Genomic DNA, 14,388 nt, shown 5'->3' on the forward strand with positions numbered 1-14,388 from the left:
GAGTAAAATTCCAACTTTTATCATGTTGCACAAATGTTCAGTTTTTCTTGAATATTATAAAGGTTTTGGGAAAAAAAAAAACCGTTGCAGAACGACTATTATTACTCGACGTTTTAAGTGGATTCAAAGCAGAGCCCCAGTCCCCCCCTCCTTGGCGTGACGTCATAAAGCAACACCACTCGGTGATTCGCTCGCGCTCAACAGCGTTCGGGCGGAGTCGGCATCTCCGAGGGAGAGAGAGAGAGAGAGAGAGAGAGGTTGAAAAGAAGAGAGAGAGAGAGAGAGAGAGAGAGAGAGGTAGAGAGAGAGAGAGAGAGAAGAGCAAGAAGCTGACAAATTGTCTTTTTGGCGTGTCGGCTGAGCAGTGCGCACACAGTCTGGGAGCTTGAAGAAAAGAACCAAGAAGACAAAAAGTTGGATCGTAGCCGGCAGCTGTCAGCATGTCGGGGAACAACAAGGAGGCCGACGGCGGCTGGAGGAAATTCGTGTGGAATTCGGAGAAGAAAGAGTTTCTGGGTCGAACCGGCGGCAGTTGGTGTGAGTTGTTACTTCTATTAGCCTGTTAGCTTAGCTGCTTCTACTACTTCTTCTTTCGCGCTAACTCTCCAAAAATCTTCCTTTTTTCTGGGACTCGGCCTCCATTTTCTGTTGAGTGTTTGCGAGCACCTGTTCGAGCTCCGAGCTGCGTCGTGACTTTTCTTTTTTCCCTGCTATCTCCGTTTATTCATCATTGCTATGTCGTTTTATTCATCATTGCCAAGTCCGTCCGTAGCAACTTTTTTTTTTATTTAAAAAGGCGAAGATTGAATTAAAAAAAAGCAACAATTTAACGTTCAATGACGATGAAGGGCGTCATTGATTTTTTTTTTTTTTTACCCCGAGCAAACGGAAAAAGGTCACGTCTGAAGGACAGGACTTTTTTTTCCCCACTTGAGCCGAAGGTGAAAGTTGTTTGGTCGGAGTCTGAATCTCTCCTCCAGATGGTCGTAACATGAGACCGCCTGTTTCTAATCCGCTAATTGTCTCTTTCGCGGGCTTCTGTTCTTTGATGGCCGATCGACATCCTCGCCACTGTGATAAAAGTGCGTGTTAATCATATGTTCGCCGTGTGAAAAACGCTGCCGTGGAAGCGATCACGACTCACATGTCTCCAAGGGCTCCCCCTCCCCTCCCTCCTTCCATCGAACACTGCCTTCTTTTTCCTCTCCCGCCACTACAGCAAACATCGCCCTTTCACCCGTTATTTTTACCCACCAAATGACGCCAATTACCTCCACATGTACACGGTTTTGTCCGGGGGAAAAAAATGTTGACAGTGAACGCAACAGGTTTGCCCCTGAAGGCATCACGGAGAACTGCAGACGTTGATGGAGATTGAAGGACTTTGAAGCAAAGATGGACGTTGTCGCCTTTTATGCTGTTTAAGCGACCGGGCGGTCCCGAAAGATTTAGAGTCGAGGTAGTTCAAAGTGGCCAGACTGTCCGTGAACGCACCGCAAGTGTGTGTGTGTGTGTGTGTGTGTGTGTGTGTGTGTGTGTGTGTGTGTGTGTGTGTGTGTTCTTGTATTTCTAGCCTTCTTGAGACATGAAAAAGGAAAAGTATGTTCCATATGAGGAGGTGTGAACAAGTGATGACATAAATCATGGTCCCAATAACCCCCCCATCCATCCATTTTCTACCGCTTGTCCCTTTTCGGGTCGCTGCATCTAATAGACAATGTCTCATTTGTGGTGACATCTATCAAAATGAGGGTGGTCCCAAAAAGTGGTCTAAAAAAGTGCTCCCCCTCTGGTCAACATATGAAATAACAAGTGTGTGTAAGAAATTGAAATGCGCCCCCTTTGGCCAGAATTATTTAAATTATTCTCACAAATGTTTTTCTTATAAAATTGGTAACAATTTCTCATGTTATTTCTGTTTCTGCAATATTACCATGATTTCTCGTAAAATTATTAGTTTTTCATGTAAAATTATTACTTTTTATGCAAAATGGTGACATTTGTCATAAAATTCTGACATGTATCACAATATTGTCAATTTTTTTGTTGTTCTTGTAAAATAGTGACATTTTTGGAGTAAAATGATGATATTTTTGCCAAGTGAAATTCCGATTATTATGATATTGCCAACATTTTACAGTTTTCTTATAAAATTGTGACTTTTGTCAAGTAAAATTACGGCTCTTTTCATAAAGTTGCCGAAATGTTGAGCTTTTCTTCTAAAATTGCGACTGTTCAGTAAAATTCCAACTTTTATCATAATATTGCACAAATGTTCAGTTTTTCCTGTAGAATTGTGACCTTTTTTCTTGTGAAATTCCAACTCATTTTTCACAACTAGCTTTTTTGTATTTACATAGTATGTATATATTATTAATGTTGTAAATACACATCTTTATATATCTAGAAAGGTCTCAAGAAGGTAACAAATACAAGAATCTGTGTGTGCGTGTTCTTGTATTTCTAGCCTTCTTGAGACATGAAGAAGGAAAAGTATCTTCCATATGAGGAGGTGTGAACAAGTGCTGACATAAATCATGGTCCCAATAACCCTCCATCCATCCATTTTCTACCGCTTGTCCCTTTCGGGTCGCTGGAGCCTATCTCATTGCATCTAATAGACAATGTCTCATTTGTGGTGACATCTATCAAAAAGGAGGGTTTTTCTAAATGGACAGTGTCGCTTTTAAAAAAGTGCTCCCCCTCCGGTCAACATATGAAATAACAAGTGTGTGTAAGAAATTGAAATGCGCCCCCTTTGGCCAAAATTATTTAAATTATTCTCACAAATGTTTTTCTTATAAAATTGGTAACAATTTCTCATGTTATTTCTGTTTCTGTAATATTGCCATGATTTCTCGTAAAATTATTACTTTTTATGCAAAATGGTGACATTTGTCATAAAATTCTGACATTTATCACAATATTGTCATTTTTGTTGTTCTTGTAAAATAGTGACATTTTTGGAGTAAAATTATGACTTTTGTCATATTTTTGCCAATTGAAATTCCGATTATTATTATGATAATGCCAACATTTTACAGTTTTCTTATAAAATTGTGACTTTTGTCAAGTAAAATCACGACTCTTTTCATAAAGTTGCCGAAATGTTGAGCTTTTCTTTTAAAATTCCAACTTTTATCATAATATTGCACAAATGTTCAGTTTTTCTTGTGAAATTGTGACCTTTTTTCTTGTGAAATTCCAACTCATTTTTTACAACTAGCTTTTTTGTATTTACATAGTATGTATATATTATTAATGTTGTAAATACACATCTTTATATATCTAGAAAGGTCTCAAGAAGGTAACAAATACAATAATCTGTGTGTGCGTGTTCTTGTATTTCTAGCCTTCTTGAGACATGAAGAAGGAAAAGTATCTTCCATATGAGGAGGTGTGAACAAGTGCTGACATAAATCATGGTCCCAATAACCCTCCATCCATCCATTTTCTACCGCTTGTCCCTTTTCGGGTCGCTGCATCTAATAGACAATGTCTCATTTGTGGTGACATCTATCAAAATGAGGGTGGTCCCAAAAAGTGGTCTAGAAAAGTGCTCCCCCTCTGGTCAACATATGAAATAACAAGTGTGTGTAAGAAATTGAAATGCGCCCCCTTTGGCCAGAATTATTAAAATTATTCTCACAATGTTTTTCTTATAAAATTGGTAACAATTTCTCGTGTTATTTCTGTTTCTGTAATATTGCCATGATTTCTCGTAAAATTATTACTTTTTATGCAAAATGGTGACATTTGTCATAAAATTCTGACATTTATCACAATATTGTCATTTTTGTTGTTCTTGTAAAATAGTGACATTTTTGGAGTAAAATGATGACTTTTGTCATATTTTTGCCAATTGAAATTCCGATTATTATTATGATAATGCCAACATTTTACAGTTTTCTTATAAAATTGTGACTTTTGTCAAGTAAAATCACGACTCTTTTCATAAAGTTGCCGAAATGTTGAGCTTTTCTTTTAAAATTGCGACTGTTAGAGTAAAATTCCAACTTTTATCATAATATTGCACAAATGTTCAGTTTTTCTTGTGAAATTGTGACCTTTTTTCTTGTGAAATTCCAACTCATTTTTTACAACTAGCTTTTTTGTATATACATAGTATGTATATATTATTAATGTTGTAAATACACATCTTTATATATCTAGAAAGGCTGGTCCTAAAGTAATAGGCATTTTTCTCAGGTCTCAAGAAGGTAACAAATACAAGAATGTGTGTGGGCGTGTTCTTGTATTTCTAGCCTTCTTGAGACATGAAGAGGGAAAAGTATCTTCCATATGAGGAGGTGTGAACAAGTGATGACATAAATCATGGTCCCAATAACCCTCCATCCATCCATTTTCTACCGCTTGTCCCTTTCGGGTCGCTGGAGCCTATCTCATTGCATCTAATAGACAATGTCTCATTTGTGGTGACATCTATCAAAAAGGAGGGTTTTTCTAAATGGACAGTGTCGCTTTTATAAAAGTGCTCCCCCTCTGGTCAACATATGAAATAACAAGTGTGTGTAAGAAATTGAAATGCGCCCCCTTTGGCCAAAATTATTTAAATTATTGTCACAATGTTTTTCTTATAAAATTGGTAACAATTTCTCATGTTATTTCTGTTTCTGTAATATTGCCATGATTTCTCGTAAAATTATTACTTTTTATGCAAAATGGTGACATTTGTCATAAAATTCTGACATTTATCACAATATTGTCAATTTTTTTGTTGTTCTTGTAAAATAGTGACATTTTTGGAGTAAAATGATGACTTTTGTCATATTTTTGCCAAGTGAAATTCCGATTATTATTATGATACTGCCAACATTTTACAGTTTTCTTATAAAATTGTGACTTTTGTCAAGTAAAATTACGACTCTTTTCATAAAGTTACCAAAATGTTGAGCTTTTCTTCTAAAATTGCGACTGTTTTTTAGTAAAATTCCAACTTTTATCATAATATTGCACAAATGTTCAGTTTTTCCTGTGAAATTGTGACCTTTTTTCTTGTGAAATTCCAACTCATTTTTCACAACTAGCTTTTTTGTATATACATAGTATGTATATATTATTAATGTTGTAAATACACATCTTTATATATCTAGAAAGGTCTCAAGAAGGTAACAAATACAAGAATGTGTGTGTGCGTGTTCTTGTATTTCTAGCCTTCTTGAGACATGAAGAAGGAAAGGTATCTTCCATATAAGGAGGTGTGAACAAGTGACGACATAAATCATGGTCCCAATAACATTGCATCTAATAGACAATGTCTCATTTGTGGTGACATCTATCAAAATGAGGGTGGTCCCAAAAAGGAGGGATTTTTCAAATGGACAGTGTGTCGCTTTTAAAAAAAAGTGCTCCCCCTCTGGTCAACATATGAAATAACAAGTGTGTGTAAGAAATTGAAATGCGCCCCCTTTGGCCAAAATTATTTAAATTATTCTCACAATGTTTTTCTTATAAAATTGGTAACAATTTCTCATGTTATTTCTGTTTCTGTAATGTTGCCATGATTTCTCGTAAAATTATTACTTTTTCATGTAAAATTATTACTTTTTATGCAAAATGGTGACATTTACCGCTTGTCCTTTTCGGGTCGCTGGAGCCGATCTCATTGCATCTAATAGACAATGTCTCATTTGTGGTGACATCTATCAAAATGAGGGTGGTTCCAAAAAGGAGGGATTTTTCAAATGGACAGTGTGTCTCTTTTAAAAAAGTGCTCCCCCTCCGGTCAACATATGAAATAACAAGTGTGTGTAAGAAATTGAAATGCGCCCCCTTTGGCCAGAATTATTTAAATTATTCTCACAATGTTTTTCTTACAAAATTGGTAACAATTTCTCATGTTATTTCTGTTTCTGTAATATTGCCATGATTTCCCGTAAAATTATTACTTTTTATGCAAAATGGTGACATTTGTCATAAAATTCTGACATTTATCACAATATTGTCATTTTTGTTGTTCTTGTAAAATAGTGACATTTTTGGAGTAAAATTATGACTTTTGTCATATTTTTGCCAATTGAAATTCCGATTATTATTATGATAATGCCAACATTTTACAGTTTTCTTATAAAATTGTGACTTTTGTCAAGTAAAATCACGACTCTTTTCATAAAGTTGCCGAAATGTTGAGCTTTTCTTTTAAAATTGCGACTGTTAGAGTAAAATTCCAACTTTTATCATAATATTGCACAAATGTTCAGTTTTTCTTGTGAAATTGTGACCTTTTTTCTTGTGAAATTCCAACTCATTTTTCACAACTAGCTTTTTTGTATTTACATAGTATGTATATATTATTAATGTTGTAAATACACATCTTTATATATCTAGAAAGGTCTCAAGAAGGTAACAAATACAAGAATCTGTGTGTGCGTGTTCTTGTATTTCTAGCCTTCTTGAGACATGAAGAAGGAAAAGTATCTTCCATATGAGGAGGTGTGAACAAGTGATGACATAAATCATGGTCCCAATAACCCTCCATCCATCCATTTTCTACCGCTTGTCTCTTTCGGGTCGCTGGAGCCTATCTCATTGCATCTAATAGACAATGTCTCATTTGTGGTGACATCTATCAAAAAGGAGGGTTTTTCTAAATGGACAGTGTCGCTTTTATAAAAGTGCTCCCCCTCTGGTCAACATATGAAATAACAAGTGTGTGTAAGAAATTGAAATGCGCCCCCTTTGGCCAGAATTATTTAAATTATTCTCACAATGTTTTTCTTATAAAATTGGTAACAATTTCTCATGTTATTTCTGTTTCTGTAATATTGCCATGATTTCTCGTAAAATTATTACTTTTTATGCAAAATGGTGACATTTGTCATAAAATTCTGACATTTATCACAATATTGTCAATTTTTTTGTTGTTCTTGTAAAATAGTGACATTTTTGGGGTAAAATGATGACTTTTGTCATATTTTTGCCAAGTGAAATTCCGATTATTATTATGATATTGCCAACATTTTACAGTTTTCTTATAAAATTGTGACTTTTGTCAAGTAAAATTACGACTCTTTTCATAAAGTTGCCGAAATGTTGAGCTTTTCTTTAAAAATTGCGACTGTTAGAGTAAAATTCCAACTTTTATCATAATATTGACAAATGTTCAGTTTTTCTTGTGAAATTGTGACCTTTTTTCTTGTGAAATTCCAACTCATTTTTCACAACTAGCTTTTTTGTATTTACATAGTATGTATATATTATTAATGTTGTAAATACACATCTTTATATATCTAGAAAGGGTGGTCCTAAAGTAATAGGCATTTTTCTCAGGTCTCAAGAAGGTAACAAATACAAGAATGTGTGTGGGCGTGTTCTTGTATTTCTAGCCTTCTTGAGACATGAAGAGGGAAAAGTATCTTCCATATGAGGAGGTGTGAACAAGTGATGACATAAATCATGGTCCCAATAACCCTCCATCCATCCATTTTCTACCGCTTGTCCCTTTCGGGTCGCTGGAGCCTATCTCATTGCATCTAATAGACAATGTCTCATTTGTGGTGACATCTATCAGAATCAGAATCAGCTTTATTGTCATTACGCAAGGTAACGAGATTGAGGCCATTCCATACAGTGCGATGTGTGCATGCTAGAAAAACAATGTGCAAATATATAAAAATTTAAAAAATTTAGAAGTGCAATGAATATGGTGTGAAATGAATATATACATGAAAAAAACAAAACAAAAACAGGGTGGTTGGTGGAATGGGTTATTGCACCGAAGAGAAGGCAGTTATGAGGGACAATGGGGGCAGTCCGTTCAGGATGGTTATGGCCCTGGGGAAGAAGCTGTTCTTTAGCCTGTTTGTTTTGGTTTTAATGCACCTGTAGCGCTTCCCAGAGGGCAGCAAAATGAGGGTGGTTCCAAAAAGGAGGGATTTTTCAAATGGACAGTGTTGTCGCTTTTAAAAAAGTGCTCCCCCTCTGGTCAACATATGAAATAACAAGTGTGTGTAAGAAATTGAAATGCGCCCCCTTTGGCCAAAATTATTGTCACAATGTTTTTCTTATGAAATTGGTAACAATTTCTCATGTTATTTCTGTTTCTGCAATATTGCCATGATTTCTCGTAAAATTATTACTTTTTCATGTAAAATTATTACTTTTTATGCAAAATGGTGACATTTGTCATAAAATTCTGACATTTATCACAATATTGTCATTTTTGTTGTTCTTGTAAAATAGTGACATTTTTGGAGTAAAATGATGACTTTTGTCATATTTTTGCCAATTGAAATTCCGATTATTATTATTATGATATTGCCAACATTTTACAGTCTTCTTATAAAATTGTGACTTTTGTCAAGTAAAATTACGACTCTTTTCATAAAGTTGCCGAAATGTTGAGCTTTTCTTTTAAAATTGCGACTGTTATTGAGTAAAATTCCAACTTTTATCATAATATTGCACAAATGTTCAGTTTTTCCTGTGAAATTGTGATCTTTTTTCTTGTGAAATTCCAACTCGTTTTTCACAACTAGCTTTTTTGTATTTACATAGTATGTATATATTATTAATGTTGTAAATACACATCTTTATATATCTAGAAAGGGTGGTCCTAAAGTGGGAGACATTTTTCTCAGGTCTCAAGAAGGTAACAAATACAAGAATGTGTGAGTGCGTGTTCTTGTATTTCTAGCCTTCTTGAGACATGAAGGAAAGGTATCTTCCATATGAGGAGGTGTGAACAAGTGATGACATAAATCAATAACATTGCATCTAATAGACAATGTCTCATTTGTGGTGAAATCTATCAAAATGAGGGTGGTCCCAAAAAGGAGGGATTTTTCAAATGGACAGTGGTCAACATATGAAATAACAAGTGTTAGTAAGAAATGGAAATGCGCCCCCTTTGGCCAAAATTATTAAAAATAAAAAATAAAATAAATATGTATATAGAAATGTATTGTAATAACTTGAAGTAAATAATGCAGATTACAAACAAAAAATTCAACAAAAAAGAATTAACTAAAAGCAGTCTTTTTCTCACAATGTTTTTCTTATAAAATTGGGAACAATTTCTCATATTATTTCCGTTTCTGTAATATTGCCATGTTTTCTTGTAAAATCATTACTTTTTCATTCAAAATGGTGACATTTGTCATATAAAATTCTGACATTTATCACAATATTGCCAGTTTTTTTTGTTGTTCTTGTAAAACAGTGACATTGTTGGAGTAAAATGATGACTTTTGTCATATTTTTGCCAAGTGAAATTCCGATTATTATTATGATATTGCCAACATTTTACAGTTTTCTTATAAAATTGTGACTTTTGTCAAGTAAAATTACGACTCTTTTCATAAAGTTGCCGAAATGTTGAGCTTTTCTTTTAAAATTGCGACTGTTATTGAGTAAAATTCCAACTTTTATCATAATATTGCACAAATGTTCAGTTTTTCTTGTGAAATTGTGACCTTTTTTCTTGTGAAATTCCAACTCATTTTTCACAACAAGCTTTTTTGTATTTACATAGTATGTATGTATTACTAATGTTGTAAATACACATCTTTATATATCTAGAGAGGCTGGTCCTAAAGAGGGAGGCATTTTTCTCAGGTCTCAAGAAGTTAACAAATACAAGAATGTGTGTGTGTATATTTGTGTGTGGGTGTATATCTGTGTGTGAGTGTGTGTGTGTGTGTGTGTTCACACACTGCTGCTGCAGTCTGGCGGGGGAGGGGCTTTTCCATTTGAGTTGTTCCAGGTTGTTGTTCCTGTTCCAGTATGTAAACACTACTTACTTATTAGTTATCATTAACACCAAACCACGCATTTATCCAAAAGTCCACTCTTTTTTTTTTACGTTTTGAAAAAGTTGAGCAGGCTATCGATTGATTGTTTTAGTATCGTTTAGTTTGTTGGATTAATAGTCATCCGGGGGGGGGGGGGGACTTTTTGAGCACATTCTCAAGACTGTAACAATAATAACGGTAATCATTTTAGTGACAGTAACCATGATATGACATTTTCGTATCGTTAAATTACATATGCGAAAACCTAATCTGCATATTTAAAGTCAGTCCAGATATGATAAATTTGTATTACGCTCAAACAAGTAATCAAAGCAACATCATTCTAATCAAAGCTTTTTGCCAATCAAATCGATTAATCGTTGCAGCCCTAGCTAACAGTAAGTTTTTATCAAATAAATTAATATACTCCTATATAATCTGTGACTAATGAGGATAAGGGTTATAGAAAATGTATGAATAATTATAGTTTTACAAACAAAATCATGTAAAATACATAAAAAGGGATGCGACCGATCAGTATCGGCTGATTATTTTAGTGAAAAAGTACGTTGCCGATGACTAAAGTCGACCCCCTTTGGCCGATACTTGATCTAATTTCAGTCCCCCGGCTGACAGCGACGAATGTTTTATGTCCATACACAGTGTGGAGCCACTTCCCTAAGTAAATATTTACCCCCTCCAATGTGGCGAGTAATACCATGAATTGATTAACGTGGACCCCGACTTAAACAAGTTGAAAAACTTATTTGTCATGACTAGGACTTTGGCTTGGTTTGTTCTCCCGAGGTGCAAGTGAATTGGACTGGTCATGGCGTGAAGGTAAATACATGATTTATTTAAACTATCAAAAAAGGAATAAACGAAAAGCGCGCACAGGGGCGGAGGTACAAACTTGACTAACGAAAACAAAAGACTTGCACGGGGGCAAAAAACTATGAACAACAAAAAACACTAACTGTGGCAATAATAAACAAACTTACTTGGCATGGACATGAAGTGCGCAGAGATGGACAGAGTGTGACAGGGGGCATAAATGCGGGGATGTCGTCAGGACGAACAACAGAAAATGAATGAACTTAAATACTATGGACATGATTAGTGAAAGCAGGTGCGTGACTCAAAACGTGAAACAGGTGCGTGACGTGACAGGTGAAAACTAATGGTTGCTATGGTGACAAACAAGAGTGCACAATGAGTCCAAACGTGGAACAGGTGAAACTAATGGGTAATCATGCAAACAAGACAAGGGAGTGAAAAGCCAGAAACTAAACAAAACATGACTTAAAACAAAACATGATAACACAGACATGACAGTATTGGGGTGTTACCATTTAGTGGTCAATTGTACGTAATATGTACTGTACTGTGCAATCTACTAATACAAGTTTCAATCAATCAATCAAACCCCGAAGCTGCTTCAAGCAAGAGAAGACATAGGTCAGGGGTCGGCAACCTTTACCAGTCAAAGAGCCATTTTGACCAGTTTCACAAATTATAGAAAACAATGGGAGCCGCAAAAATTTTTGAAATTTTAAATGAAATAACACTGCATTCAAAGTTTTTTTTTTTTTTTTGCTTTGTGCTACGTATAAACTAGGGGTCTCAGACACGATGCCCACACCTTTTTATGGAATTTTTAAGCTGGTGCGGCACGCGGGTTTTAAATGAATAGCGGTTGTCAGCGTCGTGCGTGCCGTGATGGTACAGCATATAGCGGCCACTACAATCAGCGTGTCTGATCAGCCACACGTTGAATGGGGCTTCCACTTGCTCACGTAGGTGTAGGTGACAGCAAGGCATACTTGCTCAACAACCACACAGGTTACACTGACGGGTCGCGGTATAAAAAAAACTTTAACACTCTTACTAATAATGCGCCACACTGTGAACCCACACCAAACAAGAATGACAAACACATTTCGGGGGAACATCTGCACCGTAACACAACATAAACACAACAGGACAAATACCCAGAATCCCATGCAGCCCTAACTCTTCCGGGCTACATTATACACCCCCGCTACCAAACCAAAGTAGATGGACATTTAATTTTTTGTTGACTTATTGTGTACTATAGACATATTAATACAAGCGAATAGGGAACTAGTTTAAATGTTGTGTTGACATTGTTCACTCACATTATTACATTAAAACATTTACAGTTAATACATGTGACCAGTAGCAGCCACGTAGAACCTTGACCGGATTGCTTGAAGTTTATTTTGAAAAAGTATAGTTTTAATATGATACATCACATATTTTTGTGGTGTCCAAACTTTCCACTGAGAGTCACACACTGAAAAATGAAAGCATGTGGGGGCCCATTTGGATATTTCATTTTCACGAGGGCTCAATTTTGGAGAATGTTAAAATGTCCTGGGGGACCCAAAAGTGTCTCGGTCAATAAAGTCTTTAAAAATAAGTCATATAAGGTGAATCATTCTTAGCAAAATAGTTTTCATTATAATAGTAAAAAAAATCCCACCAATCAGATTTTTTTTTGCCCTCCAGTGACACAGATCAGATATTTGTTGTCAGTCTAAACGCTCCAAAGTGACTCTTTTCACGGGATTCAGGCCACACAGGAGGTAGTTTGAATCCCATGATCTGATATTTTCACATGTGACTGCAGTCTCAACGGCAACGCGACTTGAATGCGACTTTTACGTCATCTTTGGTGGAGCTTTGTCATTCGTGTGCGCAGGAAAATACGCGGCCTGCCAGCAGAAGTGGTTACCATGACAACATCCGGTTTAGGAAGCGCTGTTTCAGGGATTAAAGTTTTTTTTGGCAGCCAAATTTTCACTGATCAATAGTGCGCAGATAATAGACTACCGTAGTTTTCGGAGTATAAGTCGCACCGGCCGAAAATGCATAATATAGAAGGAAAAAAACACATATAAGTCGCATTTTTTGGGGGAATGTATTTGATAAAAGCCAACAGCAAGAATAGACATTTGAAAGGCAATTTAAACTAAATAAAGAATAGTGAACAACAGGCTGAATAAGTGTACGTTATATGAGGCATAAATAACCAACTGGTATGTTAACGTAACATATTATGGTAAGAGTCATTCAAATAACTATAACATATAGAACATGCTATACGTTTACCAAACAATCTGTCACTCCTAATCGCTAAATCCCATGAAATCTTATACGTCTAGTCTCTTACGTGAATGAGATCAATAATATTATTTGATATTTTACGCTAATGTGTTAATAATTTCACACATAAGTCGCTCCTGAGTATAAGTCGGCCAAACTATGAAAAAAAACTGCGACTTATAGTCCGAAAAATACGGTACATGTAATACATTATATATATATATATATATATATATATATATATATATATATATTAGGGATGTCCCGATCCAGGTTTTTGCACATCCGATCCGATACCGATATTGTTTTTGCATTTCCGATCCGATACCGATACTGACCGATACCGATACTGACCGATACTGGTCTATCCGAGCATGTATTAAAGTTTAAAGTTATTTAGCCTACTTAGTTGTCAGAATCATGTTGAAAAGGGTTTTAGTACTCTTGATAACAACTAGCCAGCTGAATTAGGTGAGTTTGAATAATACACAATGGTTGGTAACAAGAAACTGACCTGTTTATTCAAGGATAAACACAAAATAGACAAAATTATACATGACAAACAGAAATGGCATCATTGAACTAGGGCTGGGCGATATGGCCTTTTTTTAATATTGCGATATTTTAAGGCCATATTGCGATACACGATATATATCTCCATATTTTGCCTTAGCCTTGAATGAACACTTGATGCATATAATCACAGCAGTATGATGATTCTATGTGTTTTGATTGATTGATTGAGACTTTTATTAGTAGGTTGCACAGTGAAGTACATATTCCATACAATTGACCACTAAATGGTAACACCCCAATAAGTTTTTCAACTTGTTTAAGTCGGGGTCCACTTAAATTGATTCATGATACAGATATATACTATCAGATATATACTATCATCATAATACAGTCATCACACAAGATAATCACATTGAATTATTTACATTATTTATAATCCAGGGTGTGGATGTAAGTGTCAAAAAGACAGCCAAAAGAGTTTGATATGAGAATAAATCTAAAGTTAAAATATAGGGTAGAAATGCACCCATTTGCAGGAAATGTAGTCTTGATTTTCAAAATGTTCTTTCAAGGCTTGCATGTCTACATTAAAACATTCTTCTTCATACTGCATTAATATATGCTACTTTTAAACTTTCATACAGAGAAGGAAATCACAACTAGAAAAATCACAAATGTTTTCATACGGTGTTGATGTGGAAATTTTTGCCATTTTGATGGTGTGGACGTGTGTCCCCGAATGGAGATAAGCGTCTCGACAGACGTCACAATATTTGAACAATGATGACGAAAACTGTTGTCTCTGTCGTGTCCGTGTGTCGAAAATTGTTATGCGCTTTTTTTTTTTATTTGACTTTGTGCGTGGCATAGATTTGCCGTGCGCAGAGGACGCTTGAGCAGGCGCGCACCTTAGCGGCTGCGCTAGCATCACAGCTAACGTTAGCCATGCCGCTACCTCGCTCTCTGCTGGGAGAGGACGTATACGTGTATG

General features: G+C 35.6%; 1 protein-coding gene across 1 annotated transcript in view; it reads left to right on the forward strand.

Annotated features, from left to right (window-relative positions):
• The first annotated feature begins 284 nt into the window (after positions 1-284).
• atp1b1a (ATPase Na+/K+ transporting subunit beta 1a) overlaps positions 285-14,388 on the forward strand; it is a 57,219-nt gene continuing 43,115 nt past the window's right edge. Inside the window, exon 1 of the mRNA XM_061978422.2 lies at positions 285-537. Coding sequence (XP_061834406.2) covers positions 441-537 — 97 coding nt within the window. The 5' untranslated portion in view covers positions 285-440. The remainder of the gene's footprint in view (positions 538-14,388) is intronic.

This window comes from Nerophis lumbriciformis, linkage group LG18, assembly GCF_033978685.3.
Source record: "Nerophis lumbriciformis linkage group LG18, RoL_Nlum_v2.1, whole genome shotgun sequence".
In the NCBI taxonomy this organism is placed as follows: Eukaryota; Metazoa; Chordata; class Actinopteri; order Syngnathiformes; family Syngnathidae; genus Nerophis; species Nerophis lumbriciformis.